Source organism: Mauremys mutica, chromosome 21 (genome assembly GCF_020497125.1).
Source record: "Mauremys mutica isolate MM-2020 ecotype Southern chromosome 21, ASM2049712v1, whole genome shotgun sequence".
NCBI lineage: Eukaryota > Metazoa > Chordata > Testudines > Geoemydidae > Mauremys > Mauremys mutica.
In genome coordinates, this window is record NC_059092.1 from 10,593,944 (window position 1) to 10,613,959 (window position 20,016).

General features: G+C 40.7%; 1 protein-coding gene across 1 annotated transcript in view; it reads right to left on the bottom strand.

Moving 5' to 3' along the window:
* The window catches only part of CTNNBIP1 (catenin beta interacting protein 1), a 55,126-nt gene that overhangs the window by 20,936 nt on the left and 14,174 nt on the right, over positions 1–20,016 (bottom strand). The window contains exons 2-4 of the mRNA XM_044996008.1: positions 13,403–13,492; positions 8,125–8,246; positions 6,283–6,373 (exon numbers count right to left, since the gene is read on the bottom strand). Coding sequence (XP_044851943.1) covers positions 6,283–6,373; positions 8,125–8,220 — 187 coding nt within the window. The 5' untranslated portion in view covers positions 8,221–8,246; positions 13,403–13,492. The remainder of the gene's footprint in view (positions 1–6,282; positions 6,374–8,124; positions 8,247–13,402; positions 13,493–20,016) is intronic.

Genomic DNA, 20,016 nt, shown 5'->3' on the forward strand with positions numbered 1-20,016 from the left:
AGGATTGTAGTTGGGTGAGAAAATAGGTGCCTCCACTGTCATTGGCATTAGAATTGTGTGGGAAGTTGATCTAAATCTTTTATTGGTATCATAGTTACAAGTCTAAGGACGAACAAAATTAAGCTTTAGGATTCCATATTTATTCTCCCTGAATGTCTAATGCTGTGTGTGCTTAGTTTACAAGCTCAAGAAAGAAGGTTTTAACTGCCAGCTTAATATGTATCATGATCTTTTCTTTCTGTTTGATATTCCCACCACTAAGATCTGGAAAGAAACAGACTTCAGGTGGCATTTTGTGGAGTATGAGGTGATGGAACAGAATGCGGTTAACTTATGTATCTGTATTGGTTCTGCATGCAGTGCTGGCAGCAAAGTACACATGGGGTTGATATATGCATCAATGCCCCTTCCAATTAAACAAATCTTGAGCACATAACAGAACCATGCTTGTTACAACAATGGTTGTCCACAGTCCTCTTAGCACTTCTTGATTTGAAAGGACAAAGTGTTTTAAGATAGTCACATGAAAGGCAGAATACAAGTACAGTTTATTCCATTTTGCGTTACTGGATTATACTGTACACAAATTAGATATTAGGACAGATATTAAATTCTTGTCTTTATTTTTTAAATAAAGTATAATTCACGACCTAAGAACTTCTAATCTCAATATCCTCTGTTGACCTCGGGAGAATTACTTACCTCTCTGCCTCTACTGCATGACAGCTAAAATGGGGATCCTTTCGCCCTGCTTCACAAGCATGAAGAGATTTAGTTAATGTCTGTACAACATTTGAAGAGTCATATCTCCAAGGGAAATAGGCAGAAGGGAGGAAGAACCAGGAGTTTGTCTCAAACCTCTAACAACATGCCTGTTGAAATTTAAGAGAGCTGAACTTGCCAAGTACCGTACATAATTATTCTACAGCATGCTTAAATTAGAGATGCAAATAGTTTTGTATAACACTAAAGGTCTGCCTCTCTGGTTCTATTGCATCATCTAGAATGCTAAGACTCCTGTTGGCTTTAACACGTTGCTCCATATGCTGGGGAGAAGTTGGGCCATGAATTCCAACCCCTTCTGGTCTGTCTGCTGGGAGAAGGAGATGGTACAGATGGTATAGGACAATTGAGGTTGAGAGGTACCCTTCTTCTGTCACATTGCTGGAAGAAGAAATCAGGACTTCCACTTGGCTGCCAAATCTTTGTAGGTGGGCCCAAAAATGTACATACCCTTTCCTAAACAAGAACTTTTTGCTTCTGCTTTGCAAAGGCTGAAAAAACATATGACAAGGAAGATCCCATGAAAGAGAAGAGGAGGAGGAGAACTGAAGAAAGAAATTCCTTTAAGAAGTTTTGAAGAATAAATTACAATTTAAGTACCTCACTGTGTGTCTAGAATAGAAGTTTTCAGCAAGAGATACTGCCATCTAGTGGAGAGGGAGCCTCCCTTAAGATGTTAGATTTAAAGTAAGCCATTAGTATCATTGGGATTTGTATCAATTTATTTTTGAAGCCATAGTGAACTCTTCATTTTTCCAGCAACACTAAACATGACAACATGAGATAAAGATGTCTGATGTAACTTCTGGCATATCCATCACAACTGACATGTATCCTTAAAATGATACCACAGAAGAAATAAAGGCCGTTGTGGTAACATACTTAAGTGCGATAGTTTAACTGGAGAAATTAATCCTGGGATGGTCAAAGTCTAGACCAATAAATTTTAAAACACTCATGCCAATATGACAGATTAGAGCTTCCTCTTCGTTCCTCAAAGCAAATGAGAGTTGGTTAGGACTCCTGATTTACTTAACTCCTATTCTCCGTACTACTCACTGTGACAAAGTTCCTCGTCTACCTTGGTGGGTCCTGCGCTTATTGGCGGATTTGCTCAGTGATCTTCCCCTCTGGTGGAACCCACAGTCTGGGTCAACTCCTCCTGTGTCTGATCAGGAGTTGGGAGGTTTGGGGGGAACCCGGGCCTGCCCTCTACTCCGGGTTCCAACCCAGGGCCCTGTGGATCGCAGCTATCTATAGTGCCTCTTGTAACAGCTGCATGACAGCTACAACTCCCTGGACTACTTCCCCATGGCCTCCTCCAAACACCTTATCCTCACCACAGAACCTTCCTCTTGGTGTCTGATAATGCTTGTACTCCTCAAACCTCCAGCAGTACACACTCTCATTCTCAGCTTCTTGCCTCTTGCTCCCAGCTCCTCACACATGAATCTCACTGACTAACTGGGAGGCTTTTAACAAGTTCCAGCCAGCCCTTGATTGGCTTCAGGTGTCCCAATCAATGTAGCTATCTCCACTGCCTTCTAGAAAGATCTTAATTGGCCCCAGGTGTCTTGATTAACCTGGAGCAACTGCCATTTGGTTACCATGGTACTAGGGATTTGTTTAGCCTGGGGCTAACATACCTGTTCCTCACTACTTCACTGTAGCCATCTGGCCTTGCCCCATCACATCACTTTTACTTAACCTTATGTTCGAATTTGCCACCTCACTCTCTGGCTAGTGAGCCATTATCTCTCTCTTTATGTTGTTTTCTCCTCTCAAAAAGGTGGATTTCTCTGGCTGTAGTCAGGTTTCCAAAAGTTGAAGGGGAAAACTGGTCAGGCGGATTTGGTCTTCAAAGATAGAATGGTTGGGTCATTACACCAATTGAATCTATTTCCCTATGTTAAGTTCTCCTCACACCTTCTATGGGCCATCTTAATTATCACTTCAAAAAGTTTTTTTTCCTCCTGCTAACGATAGCTCATCTCAATTGATTAGACTCTGCCTGTTGGTATGCATACTTCCACCTTTTCATGTTCTCTGTATGTATAAATATCTCCTGTCTGTGTGTTCCATTCTATGCATCCGAAGAAGTGAGCTTTAGCTCACGAAAGCTCATGCTACAATAAATTTGTTAGTCTTTAAGGTGCCACAAGTACTCCTGGTTTTTTTTTTGCGGATACAGACTAACACGGCTGCTACTCTGAAAGATAGAACTGGCTCTCATTTGATCACAGTGATTATCAGTGGGGAGGAATTTACTTCCAGGAGAGAAGGGCTATGGCCAGAGATTCCTGAGACTCAGCAGGAAATATAAAGGAGGTTAGCTGCAAAGAAGTCAGTAGTTATCTGTTCCAACATGGGACAGAGGTTTAATGCAATGAAGTAATTGCTGGGTTTTGTTGGTTTTTTTTTTGGTTAAAGAATGAACATGCAGATTTAAAACTGAAGAGCAAGTTTATGCAGGTTGTGTTTGGAATTGTTTTCTAAATGACAACTATATTAAATGTCTGTTTGATTCTATATTAAAATCTGGGCTTTCTGGTAACAGGGCTCGTCAACAACTTCCCCATCAAACCCAGATCTCATAATATGAACTTAGCTGAGCCAGTGCAGAACCCTTCAAAAGGAGTGAGGTACAGAACAGATTTATGGTCTGGGATTAGACAACTACACCAGTGCCAGACAATTTCCCTCCCACCAAAACGCTGATAAAGATTCAAGAGACCAAGAGCCAGCCTCATACCCAGTGAGTAAAAAAAATAAGGCAACCTGACCATCTAAATAAGATTACACACAGTGCATCACCAAATGAAAATACAAGGAATAGTTTAGCAAATATCAAAATAAATATGGAAGTTTTACTGCAACATGTCCCTCTCCATCATCATCATGTTTCACAGTTCTTTATGGAAGCAGGGAAATAGTGTAATGTAATCGAGAAACTTATTGAATCATAATGTGCAATATACATTAAAACAGCTCCAACATGAAGCATGGGGACCACCTGTCTGGGCCCTCAAAACTAATAGCCATCTTTGTCTATTGCATAAGAGATACTGTGCAATAGGGTACCCTATTTCTTTTAAGAAGGTTTTGCTACACAGAACTACAGAAATACAATATGGAACCCAATTAGATAAGAGGATTTCTCATACTGGTCAGCACTCAACCTCACTCTGCTGGCTCTGAGTTACCTGAACAGTCTTATAATGGACTTCTAACATTTCACTCCGCTCACATATTCGGGTAAATGAGAAGGACAGAGTGGATGCTAAACGACCCAATTTATTCTGTGTGAGCCCTCACTTCAGTGTGATCAAACATCTGCTTGCAGGTACATTAATTAAAACATCATAAGTGATAGGACTGCATTGTGTGGGTTAGAAATCTATTTCTACTTTTCCATTTTATTCACACATATACAACAGCCAAACAGTTTGGAGAAAACAGAAAACTACTGAATCCCACGTCCCTCTAACTACAAAATTACATAAAAAGCACTGTTCCATTTAAGAATAAACCTCAACATTAAATGATTCATCTTCTCAGTACCTCCTTCTAAAGTATTTCTTATATCTGTTTTTATATTTATATGCACTACTGTAATCTAAGATTGCTCTGTTATTAGGTAAACACAACTAAAAGAGGACGCTCATCCCAAACAATTTACCTGTTTTTCTAGACACACCTTAGCTTACTCAAAACTGAAAATTAGAATCTCTTACTTACTTTTCATACACTTCTTATTGTTTGACTTTGTTTATTCAGTTTCCTGCTGATGCTCTTGCACAAGTGCCATGCTGCTGTGTTTGAGTTTGCATCACTAAAGGAAAACGTTTAAATTCCCCACTAAAGAAGTTTTTAATTAAAAAGTCATGAAGTATTTCCATTCATTATTGTTCTGTGAACATCCTTCACCCCTTTTTTCTGGAGTAGGCAGGAGAAGAGAAGCACTTCCAATCTGGGCATACACTACTTGACCCTGTCAATTTAAAGGGAAAATCTTTCCGCAAGATTATTACCACCAGAGAAGTCTCTCAAAGTCGTGGGCAAAGGTAAAATGGTCAGTGAGAGAAGGCAATTCATGATGTGCTAGCACTTCCTTAGGAATGGGGATGAACAAAGAAGAGTTGAGCTCACATTCTGTTAGCATATCTCCTTTCTATCTTTCCAGAAAGGAGGACTGCAGTTTGTGCACTTTAACATATATAACATAGTCCACAGATCATTCCCAGCTAGAGAGATAGTGACAAAATTCAGACCACAGCTAGCGCAGGCAGATGAGCCACAGCATGTATGGTAAATGCAGATTCAGAGATGTTGGGTGCCCCACACATGTCTGGAATTCAACCATGGTCCCAAAAGAAGAAAAACAAATACAGTTATATGAATGAACAGAAGATATTGGGCGGTCACGGCCTACAGTGAATTGGGAGAATTTGGCCTTCAGTGTTCTAAGTAGTCATGAATAATATTGACAGAGACAAGGTGGGTGAGGTAATATCTTTTATTGAACCAACGTCTGTTGGTGAAAGAGACAAGCTTTTGAGATCTATAGAGCTCTCCGACAAGTGTCACTTTATCTCTCATATCCTGGGATCAACAAGGCTACAACACTACAATGAACAATACTATTTATTATAAAACTGCTCACCCTAAAAGATCCCAAATACATCCAGGATTCACTTCACTCATCACTGAGATGCAGCCACCTGTTTAACAGTGCATGGAAACACTCCTCCATAGTTTAGGTCAGAAAATGAACTGTGTATTTCTCAGACTACAAGGATTTATATAGGTGGAATGTAATTACCCAAATACAAGTACCTAAGTCAATGCTTACCAAGATTATGCTCAAAGATTAAGTAGACATTAGAAGCCTGGCAGGCACAGGGCAAACGAATCCACTAGGATATGCAGATCATGACCAGTGTCATGAACGACAAGCTAAATGTGACAGTTCTTTCCATGATAGCAAAGATCATTCAGCTTTTGCCTCTTCAAAGAATGAAGATGTACCAAATTATGACAATGGCCAGTTTTCTGTGGGCTGCAAACCACTTCTGCAGTTCTTATCAATTCAAGTGACATCTCCCTTATTTGAGACCAAGTCAGATCACTTATCTAACCATTGATAGAGAGACCTGGGGAGATAGATGCATGTTTTTTCTGATGGTCGATCATTGTATCCAAATTAAGGTTTCCTTTTTGTTCAACATGTACATCGTCCAAAAATATGCATCAGATCAAAATGCCTCAGGAACAGTATCAGCTGGAAATGAGTTAAAACTAGTTTCAGGTACTATACCTCCCCTCTATGAAGTAGTTTTGCCAATTTGGGGAGAGTGAGGAGGGACTTACAGTCATTTTTCTTTTTTTTAAAGAAATGTTTTTCTTTCCAGCGTTGCTGTGTGAAAGCCCTATACAAACAGGAAAAACTGCTGTACAAATTGAAAGCACTGGCAAATCTTCCCCTTTGTTGGTACTCACCCTGATCAATAGAGTGCTGAGGAAGCTGGCTAAGTTGGCTATTCACTACACCTGCATACGTCCGCAAGAATTCCTCTTCACTGGCAGTCAACTGGAAATGTGCAAAAAAAAAAAAAAGGAAGGATGAATAGCAGGAAACAGACTATTGACAAATACCACTGCCTTCCCCATATCAGTCCACGTACAATTTAAATTTAATTCATTTAAAACATCTGACTCCAGTTGGACCCAACTCTTCCCTTGCTACCATATTCTGATTTTTCAGAGTCTTACACTTCAAAAGCAGAGCGTACCAATCCCACAACCATACTCACTTGAAAAGTGGACTATCACAAGGATAGATGGAGTGACTTTTCCTTTCCTCAAGATCTTCAGATTTATATCCTCACTGTGCAAACCTAATTGAGGTTAATTGTACAATATACCTGAAGGCATTTTCTGACCTCTAGTATGAGTATGCTATTACTGCTGATGACATGTAAGAGGGAAAAAACTTAGCTTGAATGTTAGAGCCCAAGGCAAAAATTTATGGGGCTGCACTTAGAAGAGACTTCTTTTTATTTGTTAACTGAGTGAATTGTACATAGAAATCAGTGGGACCCAATCAATACAGAATCCCACAATCCAGATTAAAAAAAAAACCCAAATTTTAAGATTTAATTTTTTTTTTTTAAATCAGACCCACTTTCATCTACAATTTTTAATTTTTACAAAGACTATATGAATTCCCTGAAAAACTGTGAAAACTATAAACCCTTTTATACAAACTTGGGTGTATGAGCCATGTCTATATTCACTGCAGCCCTGCTATTCTAGTGCTAGAATTAGTGATCTCTACATGGATTTAGATCTTGGGTCAGTTAGCAGTACCCCTAGAATCTCATCCAATCCCAGCTCAGATAATGCCATAGAGTAACAGTGGCCGATGCACGAATCCATCTACCCACAGATTGGACTCAAAGCTACCGTCAATAAATACTTCCTTTAATTTTCTAGTTTATTACAGTATTTAGAAAACTTGGTGTATACCAAAAAAAGCCAGCAAAAGTTCAGGCCCGATTTCAACCACTGCACACTTGACAATTTATTTTTGGCCTAAGCATCATTTCTGGATAAATCAACAGTGGCCAAAACAATTTGGCAAAAAAAAAAAAAAAACCAGACCATCCCCTGCCCATGCCAATGAACATTATTTCAGAAATAATAGAAAGTTAGGGCTCGTCTATATGTTGCTTTATTCCCCACTCGAGGGGTGTAATTTTTAGTCTGTGATATGCTAATGCAGACTAATTGGCCTGTATGGACCCTGCCCTGCTGCTGTGCACTACAAGTTCCCCACGTAGACTAGCCCTCATGCACTGAAGGCCACTATGGCCTGCTGAAATTTAAATCGACATAGCTATGATGCTTGGGGCGTGAAAAATCCACACCTTGAGCACCCTAGATATGCTGACCTAATGCCCTGTGCAGATGCAGCCACATTGATGGAAGAATGCTTCCATTGACCTAGCAACCATTGCTCAGAGAGGCATTTTTCCTACAATGATGGAAAAACACCTTCTGCTGCTGTAGAACTGTCTCTCCACTATGGGGTTATGCTGGCATAGTTACAATGCCATAGCTACGCTGCTGTAGTCCCTGTAGTATAGACATGACCAAAATGTGCCCTGCAAGAGTGAAGTGCAGAACAAGTGGCCCCTCCATCCATCTTAAAAGAATTTAACGGAGTTTAGCCCTTGGGACAGGGAATGGGAAGACCCCAGTTAGTCACAAATTCCATGACAGGGTGGAAGAAGGAGGTGGTTACGTTCTGATACTTTTTCAGAACTCCGTTAAACTTACATTTGATCCCATCTTCCTAAGCATGAGCAGAACTCTCACTTTCTGCTGGATGTACATCTCCTCCGGACTCTTCCCGGGGACGCCCTCACGGTTCATTCCCCTCCTCCCAGCTCCTGGGACTCCTGCAGATGTAAAAAAAAAAAAAACCAGAATGAAGTGAAGTTATGGTTTGATATGCATAACTGCAGAGTTCTATTTCCAAAACACCTATTTTTCACCATAGGCCAAAATACTTCATGAGTTGGTTTGACAACTAGGCTGGGATGCTTTGGTAATCTAACTTCTGATAGGCGGGAAGAGGCCCGAGTCATTCCACTGTAAAAAGCAAACCAGTCAGTGGATTTGGAAAATAAACCCATCACAAGTCTGGCAGCAGGAGCTGGCTGAGCAGAGTTTGCACCTCCATAACACTTGCTCCATTGAGTGTGGTTGGAGAAGGGCACAGAGTAGCCATGTATTCCCTCACACCATGTACGTGGGATTAAATTATACAGGCAGAGAGACCATGATAGAAAAAGGCTCATCTACTGACCTCATGACAGAGGGCCCAATCCTGCAAGATTCTGGGCATCTCCACCTGTGCATCACAGAAACTTAATCCCCACCAGGGAATTCCTTCATGGAGATGTAAGCCAGGTATTGCTCCACACTGCGTATCTAGCAGTCTGGTCCCCAGAACTACCTTCTGCAGTTAGTTTTCATTCTCTAAATTCAGCCCGGTGCTGAGCTGTCAGCCTTGTGATTCCTGGCAGGTTTCAGTAATCCAGGGAACACATCAGACTCATCAAGCCACTATTGCTAAAGACTTTGGAGCACCAGGTTTAGACAAGCTTTATTTTATTTTTTCTAAAGCAAGTCAGACTTCTCCTTTTCTCCTTGATTATAACTTTCAAAGAGAAAAAGTAATTAGGATGTGGAAAGAGTTCAGGTTACATATTGGCATTCCTGGAAGACTCAGTAATTATTCAAAGTTAAGCAGTAGCTGTAATGGAGAAACCTTACAACCCACTTTATTTCAGTACTGCCAAGGTGCTGGTAAAATGCAGGCGTGAGATTTAGCTATACTTTCACCAACACTACTTGAAAAAGTTCCCAGCAAGAGGTTCTGCCTTGTGCTGATTTTGATGTAGATGGCTATGTTTGAAAACCAGCAACTGGTAAATATGCAATGTTGATTTCATTTATAATTGAGTCAACAGATGATTTGAGAGAGGGCAGAAAAACAAGTACAATCAAAAAATTATAATTTCTTCTCTTAAAAAGGTAGAACAGTTTTTCCCATTAAAAATGGCAGTAACTTTATACTGAAATACCACACATTCCACTGTTCTGAACTGTGAAAAGAAAGTGAACAATGGAGAATAAATAAGCATGTGATGAGACAGGCAACAATCTAATTAAAGCATTTATAATAATTAACTGATCCATATGACACTGTGAAAAAAGTGTGCAAGTGATTCTGAATGACTCTCCACTGCATAACCATGCAAAGAGGTGAATTTAACACTAGTGAAAGGTGCTGGATTGGCAGCCAAGGAGATTCAATCCTATCTACCCTGTAAAAAAGCAGACAGCAGCAGCAGCACAAGTTTCTCCCACTTTATCCCACCTAGATGCCTGATCTGGATGGACTGTTATCCGCAGTGTGCGTCAAAGCACTGCATAGGTAAGATCTGTACTGCATGATCCATAATGGGCTTCACACAGTCTTCTGCTCTTCATGCTTCTGGAACTCTAAGAACCCCACCTTGAAATTTTCTTGCCCCATTCCTTTCTCCTTCATTTTGTATTTATGGTTGAAAAGCTCTATTAAAAGGAAGGGTTTTGCAGAGAGTTGAAGTTGGAAAATAGCAGGAGCCTTGCACTGCTGTGTGGGCGAGCCAGCTGACACTCATTTTTGCTGTCCCAGCTTTTCCAATCTGCACAAGTCAGTCATACTATAAGGCCACAGGAGCTAACAGCAGCGCAGCTGAGCAATGGCACAAATTAAGAATCAACATATCTGCTGCCTAACTATTAAATTCAAGCCATTAGGATTCAGTTACAAGTAAATAAATAAATAAATAAAGAAAGAAAGACAGAACTGCAGTAATTTAGGGACTAGGAAGCCCACCTGAAATAATCAGAGGAGAGATCACAATACTTTAGCCTACAAACTAACATGATTTTGAAACAAGTTTGATCTTCATATCATGGATCTTAAAAAGTATGGATGTGGCATAGCTTTGGAAATCCATGGATGACATCTTAACTGGCTAGGCTGAGATCCAGAACCATATGCCATCATTAACTGCTGTACCCTTATATTAATTCACTTTTTTTAAAACATTCTGGAAACATTTCACATACCCACATTTCTTTTCTCTTCTCCTGGTTACAGATTTTGGACCCTTTTTGTAAAAGGCTTCACTATGCACTTTGACATTTGAACCACACAGATTCTCAGCAGGTTAGATTTCAGAATACCATGCTTGGCTTTATGGATGCCACGTTACTTTAAAGGGCTATCAAACACATCCATCTACCAGCGCAGCCAGTACAGGAACAAGCATCAATAGACTGACTGGTTCAGAATCCAGAGACAAGGCCCTAATGTGGGTCAGTAGTTTGAGAAAGGAAAAACAAGCAAGCCCTTCAAAGGATCAACATGGGGCCAATTTCATTCACTTCATACACCAATAACCTGGAAGACGACGACAGAGCAAGCTTGTAGCAGGTCAGTACAGAAAGAGGTTTCATCTACCCAGAGTGTCAAGTGTCCCTTCATAATCTGAACCCATGAATGGGTGAATCAGATATTTCAGTGGGGGAGAAAGCAAGAAATCCTCCAAAAATTAAAGGCGTTTAATCTCCCCACAAAAGCCTAAAAATGCCAAGAAATGCTAACACTAAAGCATATTAAATGTGGATAAAATTATACCAATCATCTACCAGTAGGTGGCACCATAGACAAACATCCAGGGAGACGCCACTTCTGCCCCACTCTCCCACCTAGAGAAATCCCCCCATGTACACTTCAACAGTTGATCTTTAACCATGGAAGGGTTACAACTCCTCTTCACTTTACCCCAACCTGAGAGAGGACAAAGGAAACAAAACAGAGAGAAACAGGATGAAAAGGAAGGAGATGATTGAAGCGAAACAGGAAGAAGGTTGAGGGGAATGGGGAGAAAAACATACTAAGATCAAGGACAAAAACCAAGGGAATTGATGGGAATACACCATTTCAAACTACTGAATTTAGAATTCAAACATTCTATACGTTTGCAGCAGAGAAATTGACTTCCAACCCAATTCCATAAATGAGTTTTCCCCACTCACAAGTGGTTGTGCTGGAGTAATTATAAACAATCACACCCCAACTTTTAAGACTCCCAAAAGTCAGAACTGAATCAAAGGTAAACAATTTAACAGTGTTATCTCTAGATCTGTTCTACACGTGAGAGACCATTTACATAGTAAAGCATGTCACTTAACTTGCCTCAAAAAGGTAAAAAAATATATATAATTTAAAAAGCATCAAAAGTGATAAAAGGGAAAAACTAAACAGAGCCTGGTTTAGCAACAACCAAGCATGCGGGAGAATGGTGCCAGAACACAATATCCATTTTATCTAAGCCAAGAGAGGAATTGTTTAAGGTGAGCCATGAGGGCATATTGAAGAGTCATGGGATGAAACTGAGCAAAGGAAAATTTAAGCTGAGTATCAAAAAAGATTCCTTAGCAGTGAGATCTAATAGGTCATCACAACACTGAGAAAAAAGATGCATTTTTTCAAGACAGCTAATGCTGTAAAAGCCTAGTGTAGGCAAGCACTAGGATTTTACCTTGATGTAGTTGGCTGAGATACCTAAACTAGAATTTTACAAAATGTTAGCTCTCATGTTAATCATTGCTCTTCAATGGACTTATTTTCTGTGGAGATGCAAGTTTGGGGCTCCATAACAGAACTTTTAGCAAAGAAATTTCAGCAATTCTGTTAGCCCAGTATTTTAGATATTAGCCCTCTTAGGTTTTTTTATTTGCATAAAGTAATTGTGCTGTTCTTTTAAATAAAAAGCAACTATTTCTCTAGTAGTACAGATGACTTTATGTTTAACAATAGGGAGCAATTCTGACTCTGCTTGACAACCCTGCCTGGATGAATCTTACCTACAGCCATACCTAATACTTTCCATTATAAGACCCTTTTTTCAGTTGCTTATAAATTTGTCAAATTTTAGACATTCATGCCGAAGTTTTCTGTGCCAGCTATTTGCCTAATTCTGATTTTTTTTTAAAGTATAAGCTAAAATTGTTGAGCCATTTCCAAGAATGTTAGAAGAAAATATGTTGTTTTGCCTATTAAAATTCTTACAATTATTTGATCGAGAAGTTTTAGTGCCTCCAAGCACTGGAGCAGTGACTTGAAATTTGGCAGGGGACTGCCCACAGTGTTAGGGATGTACCTTTTGTTGTCCCCATGAAATCTGGCCAAATTTGGACCAAGTTATAAGCTCCTGAAAATCACAGTGCGCACATGGTTAGAGCGGCTTGTTAAGAGTTTGGCAGTTAAGTTTTCTTAAGATTTTTGTCTTCGCTGAGCATGCTCCATCCCCACATAGCTCTTATGCATCAACCAAATTGTGCAAGCACTACTCCCCACCCCTCTACCTGGAGTAACAGAGTGTTTTCCATTCTAGGGCTGCAGGGGCTGAGCAGATTTTTTCCTGGATCTGTTCCCTCCTGGCTGCTAGGGCCTGCTTTGGTGCTGGGCACTGGAACTAAGACCATGAAGACAGTCACTGTGCTCTTTTCCCTGTCCACCCTCCTTAGCTGCTACCCATACAGTGTGGTGAAGGAAGAAGCTGCCTGACTTGAATGCAGGGAAATTAGAAGCTAAAGGGAGCTGGAGAGATAGGGGGCACATACAGTAGAGAGTTTATAACAACTAGAGCACACTCCCCTTAAGAACCTGGAATCGAACCCATGTTTCTCGAGTCAGGATTCCTTTGTTTTCTAATAAATAAGTTGTGACTCCAACTGGCCAACTGTGTCTCATCTTATTCTAGTGGCTGGTCCACAGTGAATAACAGCCTTTTACTACCACCAGTTATTCTGTTAGCTCAAGAGGCAGACAGGCGGAGGGCTGTGCTGTGGGTCTAAAGATCCCAAACTTGCTGATGAACCATGTGGGAGTCAATAGGGTTCAACATGATGGAATTCCCCCCCCCACCCCAATCCCAGGTTCCCTTTTTAAAAATCTAAGGATATTACATACAAAACAAATACAACTTACCTGCTTTTTTTAAAAAAACAAGATCAGATAACCCAAGTGCTCAGTCCTGATTAATGATCACAACTGGAAAAAAAGGGGAACGAAAGTGCCCTGTGAAGATAAAATATTAAAGAGAAATATATAAACTGAAAAACAGCAAGACAATTATCATTTTTTTTCAATCAGTCTCATACCATTACATCTAGACAACGTTTGTAAAACTGAAGACAGGCTATGTGAAGCAGAAATCTGTATAATACTCCTTATGTATTATTTCAGTAAGCGATTAAAGATAAAAATGAATCACTAACTACATTCCTGGTGGAATTCCACATCACTGGTGATCAGAATACACTCAAGTCTTGCTTTCTTTGGGAGTTGGGGGAGGTTTCAACACAAGACCCGTCTCTTTGGACAAGCAAGTAAAAGTGCAGCAGAATAACCAGGTGTAACCTCCTCTGGGTAAAAACAAGCATGATTCATCACTTAAAAATTCAGGGTGGGGTAGAAAAATATAATGCTTATGGCCAAAATTTATGTTTTCAATTATGCGTATGGTATCTGAATATAGCACTTAAATGATTAATTAAAAACCCCTGCTTCTTTTGCACGGTAATTAATGTTTCAAAAAGAAATTTTAAACATTGGCTAGTCACATACTGATTACATTTTTTGACTGATCAAGATGTGGGTATTTCTAAACCAATTTTATAATTATCATTAGGAACTAGAGGTTGAGTAGGTTCCGTAACCGACAATCACTGGTCACCAGAGTTCAAACACATCAGGGCTTGCTCAAGTGAGATTACTGGTCATCAAACTTTTCACACTGTTGTGCCATATTATGTGAGTAGCTTCTGCTCAGGACAGCACCACAACTTGAAGCATGTCAATCATCATTACCGTACAAAGGGCCAGGTTTTAATTAAAACTCTCTGATTAGAAGAGCCAATTTGTACACACCTGCACTACCCACCTAAATGAAACCTCCAGCATGGAGACCAGGGTTCTTGGTTAAGTGTAGAGATACACACTTGTTATTTTCAATCAGGAGGTGAAGACAAAATTGGAGTAGCTCAGAGTTTCTCCCAGTCAGTGCCCTGTACCATTCCATGCTGGGAGAGGGCCAAGCCTGGAATGCCTGAGATCTCCTGAACCATTACACCAACTTTGTCCAAGAGAGACCAGGGCTGAAATAACGGCAAGCTTCACCCACAGCACTCTACAATGGCTCCTACTAGGAAGAGCTGGGAGTGGAGGAGCTATACCAACGGCTTTAAAAGCCATTCATTGCACCTCTCCAGAAGGGAGAAAGTGTCTGTTATGAAAGGACTATTTAAGCCTTACCTTCCTCCTTCACTAATTAGTTCCCACTTTTCTTAGCCCCCTAAAATGCAATACAGCCCAATGACCGATCACGTACAGCACTGAAAACAGAACCATTAACAGTAACTAATTGCTCTTTTCATTTTTATAGACTTCAAAGGCATCCCACCCTCCATCATTACATACACATGGAACTATGGGAACTCCTTCCTTCAAAAAAAGATTAAAGCACAGGAACTAACCACTTCTGAAGTGCACTAATGTCTATTAACAGCCAACAATAGCACTCTCACACTTACCATTAAAATGCCAGACCCTTCCAAAAAGCTTTAAGTAAGGGCAATCTATGCATATAAGTCCCATTTATCAAACAATCCATTATCAAGTAACTCAGAAAAGATATAACATTTTCCTGGCCAGGCATTGTAGTTACCATCTCACAAACTACAAATTCCACCTGAACTCAACTGCAGATTGAAATTTGGTCTGGGTAAAAATTACAGCGCAGCTAGTCAGAAAAGTTTAACCATGGAGACCAGCTTTCAGAACAAGTGTACTAAGTTTACAACTCAGAAGCAGCAGCACTGTGCAAGTGATGCAATCCTGGTTAGTTTCACTTTGCCACTCCCCACCGGGGTTCTCAAACTTCATTGCACCATGACCCCTTTCCGACAACAAAAATTACTACATGATCCCAGGAGGGAGAACAGAAGGCTGAGCTCGCCCGAGCCCCACCACCCCGGGCAGGGGGAGACCAAAGTTGAAGCCTAAGGGCTTTATCCTCAGGCAGGGGGGCCTGCAGCTTCCAGCCAGGATTGAAGCTGAAGCCTGAGCCCTGCCGCCCAGGGCTGAAGCCCTTGAGCTTCGGTCCCAGGTGGTGGGGCTCAGGCTTTGGCTTTGGCCCCAGGCAATGGGATTCAGGCTTCGGTCCCCAGTAAGTCTAATGCCAGCCCTAGTGACCCCATTAAAATGGGGTCCCGACCCACAGTTTGAGAACTGCTGAGCTAGAGAGGTTGGGGTAAGTGCTCTGTAAATAATCAGCACTTCTGCTGCAAAGGGCACAGGGTGACTGGAATAGATAAACTGGGATTTCACTGTCCTTTAAGAGGTGGGGTGGAGACACAGTCCCAAGAGGTCCACTGATTAGTCCAAGATCACACAGCAACTCATGGTAGAGCCACAAATAGAACCCAGGTACCCTAAGTTCCTGCTCTAGCCACTGGACAATGCTGCCTCTCACGTTTTTTTAATGTAAGAATCCTGAGTGATCATCTTTAATGGACCCTATGAAATATGATCTAAAAATATTCTGCAACAGGATATTTTTGGGGTGGGAGGGAAGATGACAACTGAGGTCCAAAATATGAGAGAGCACGCTTAGCTAAACAGCTGAGGAACAGCTGAGCTACCATCAGAGCACGTAGCTTTCCTCACCATCTTAAATGTTCCAGTAGATCCATCTGATCCACAATGATCCTTCCCAGGGGCATTCTTGAGGTTGGGTAATTATCTGGTTCAATTAAGAATACTAGCTCAGAACTATGCTATTTTACTTTTTGTGTGGGTCAGCAGACATGTACAGATTGGGAAAGGTCAGAAGGCTGTGCATTCTGCTCCAAGTCTATTCTAATTACTTGACCCTATGGATAGGTCTATAAACACATGACAACTGCTTCAGTTAACAGATTAAATACTGTGGGGGTTCATCTAGGTTCATACCCCTCCACAGAAGCATCTCTGCAATTTCACAGGTACTGAAAACAGTTGTTCAGAGCTTCTCTTTCCAGTCAACATCCCTTTTAAGGCAAGCTTCTAAAGCCTCATTCTTACTATATGCTACTGCAGGTGTGAATAAGAGTAACCAAATGCACTGAATTTCATTGCCAATAGAATGTGGAAGAGAATACAGCCATTTTTCTGGTTTACACACAGAATTCCTCTACCCCCAAGCTTACTCATACGTTTCCAAGAAAGACTTAACATTGAAGGTTATGCTGGGCCTTTTATTCTAAACTTCATGTCTGACAGATTCCACAATGCAGAGTTCAGGCTGGTTAGCAGGACCAGATGACAGAATGGAAACTCTTCCCATGCCAACATTTTCTAGGCATCTAGAATTCATCCCTTTACTGTCCTCTCCAGAGAACAGTTCTCTACCAAATAATGCCACTTTCATAAAGTGCTTTACCCTCATAAATCTCAGAGTGTTTCACACAGGTGAGCATTTTGTTTTACAGTTAGTAAAACAAAAGCACAGCAAAATGATGCACCTGAGGTCACAGCAGAACTGGAAATAGTACCAATTGTCTCCCTCACACCCTATCAGCTGGATCACAATACTTCCCAGTAAATAAAGCTAGATCAAATGAGGTTTTCAGCAGAACAACAAAATCATACTGGTTGAAAGGGGAAACATTTTAAAATCAGAAAAACATTAGCAATATCACTGAATTGTGACAACATAGAAAAAACTGCAAATTGAAATCAGGCGTCATGCTGAGATATTACGCACCAGGTTGCAGCATCTTGGGAGTTTAATAGCAGCGCTGATACTTTATCAGCATCAGAAAGAAAAAACAAACACCAACAATAATTTCACACGCCCCACTAATTATAATTAAACTTTGGTCACCTCACTTTTGGACCTAATATTTATTGGTTAAACACAGTAGCTTAGTTTGCTTTTCTTATTTTTGCCAGATGTTTTCATACTACACATCAGAAACAGCACTCTGTAAAGCTAATATTTTAAGCATAGTTTCTAACATCTCTTAGGAAGACATACAGATAGATAAACATGGCCTGTGTCATACATTGTACCACAGGAGTCCTGGTGTCTAATAAAACTTAACTGGGGACTAGGCAGCTCAAAGGATTGAATGGGATAAAGACAGATTTGCAAGGATTAAAATCTAATTAGTGGGGGTAATTGCCCATATCCCCCTCTATCTCAAAAGCAAAGAAAAAAGAAGAAAACATTCTAAACTATTTTGGGGGTGGAAAGGCTAATAAGGGATTGTTTTCTGTACACAAATGTGATGAAAATCAAATCTATACTTCTGAATCAGTTATTGTTTTTGACTACTTTTTATTAAAATTATATCTTCAACATGAAATATTTCTTCCGTCTAATGAAATAATATAAAAATATACAAGATAATTGTCTTTTTCAGTTAATTTCACAAAGATAAAAATCTTAACCTTTCAAGCCTAGATAGAGCCTTTCAGGTCTAGGTTAGAACTGAATCCAGACAGAGTTACTTGAAATCACAGCTATGACCTGACATGTTTGCTGGTCTACATGAAGTTAGACTGGAGTCTCAACCCAGTGATCAAGCATCCATATCCCAGAAATGACCACCACTGAAACCCTCAGTAGCAGTCACAGATGAGGTGCCAAGAACTGGATGGGCCATCAAGAATGAACTGCCTTGTCACATCTGGAGGTATTCACTCTAGGTCAGGGTGAGAGAGACTCGCAAGACAAATAAAAAAAATGTTCATTTCCAATGCCCACATTGTATCTATTCTGTGGGTAAACAAAGATCTTCATTCTCCAATGCCATCAGCCAGCACCTCTTACAAGAAGGGAACTAAATCCGATTATTTCAATAGCAATTTTAGTCTGAAACAGAGTGAACACTTTCACAAAGCGGTGCATCTAATTTCTTCTGGATAGCATAAAGCTTGTTTGGCACTCACAGGGAGTGACAGTTACTTCTCATTTATTTTTAATATGATGCACAAAACAGAATAATAAATGAGGAAGATCTGTAGGCTACATCTAAGGCCGCCTGCACAGCTTTGCCAAAGCAACAGCTTCAGGCTTGAAAATTTTCTCACCCTCTCCCAAATGGCAAATAAAGTTGGCCAGTGGACAAATGCAAAACTGCCCTGCACTTCAGTACTACATTCCTCATTCTGCCTGAAGTACATAGTGAGTACATGAGGTAGAGTGAGGATCACAGGAACACTTTCTGTCCTGCAAGGCCCAACATGTGCACTGGGCAGAGCAGAAGAGGCCTGTCATCCAAGTTCTGATCCCCGCTGTCTCCATACCAAACCTATGTGCATGTGTTGTCTCCCTCCAAAGAGAAAGAAAACAGTACCATCCTCAACCACCCAAAGAGAGGAAGAAAGTGACAGAGGTAAAACTACTGGACCCCTTCTAGCAACCTGTAAATTTGAGGTGGGAGTGGGCAGGACCAAACTGAAGTCTTGGCTATAGACGGTGCACCTAAACAGTAAAAAGTTATTATCCTTGTTAAGCAGTATCACTGAGATGCTAATGTAAACTGGAATTAGGCATTGTTAACTACCATGTCAAGAACCCCACTCTGACACGGTAAAGATCTTTTTACTATCTACACTAGTGATCCCATAGTTGCTATTACCAGCAGAGCTACAATAGTGAAAATACAAAATTTTCAGAATTTGCTAGTGTAGAAGCAGCTAATAAAAACAGGAGACCCTATCCTGATAGTAGAGGGAAGAAATTAAACATTACAGTCACCTGTTCACTTTCAAATGGAACGGAGGCCAAAAACCTAGTTGCAGCCACAGGAAGGCACAAATGCTGCCTCCACAACATGCTCCCCTTGCTAGCAACCCCACAGACCCTTTTCTGTTGGAGCTCCATGAGAGCTATGCCAGGGGGGCTAGAACAGGAGTAACAGGCGGGGGAGCAAATGTTCTCCAAAGCATGCTCCTACTTGGAAGGACAGTGTACTGCTGCAAGCAGCCTTAACTCTCCTTTGTTGCTGGTGCTGCACTGGGTGGAGAGGGAAGGCAGTCAATTGCAGTGTAACTCTTGAAGCCCCTCTGCTACTCAGAAGCAAGTCTTTGATCCTGAGTTGTTGTGGGAGAAGGGAAGAATCAGGCTCCCCAGACACAAACTTAGTTTATTAAAATATTTTCTCTCTCTAAACCTACAAGAACAACCCCTTAGGTAAAGTGAATCTTGCTATTGAGAGTGGTCTTGCCTCAAATTAAAGAGCAATCACAACAGTTACTGAAAGCTTTCCCTTCGCATCATGCTTCTGACAACTCTGCCCATTCTACCTCAAAATTCAGAGTGGGGTAGGGAAGTCATTCTCATCACAAACCCTGGAGGGTGCTTCTCTACTGGGTAATATCACAAGCAGGGTTCATGATATAGAACATCAGGAGCATTCTGGTTCTGTCTTCAGTGACACTATAGATCTGTGTCACAAACAGGTACATTAATAAGCAGCTAGTTTGTATCCAAAAAAAGAATCAAAACTATAATCCTCCAATTCATTTCTAGGTTCTGCATGAATGTGACACCC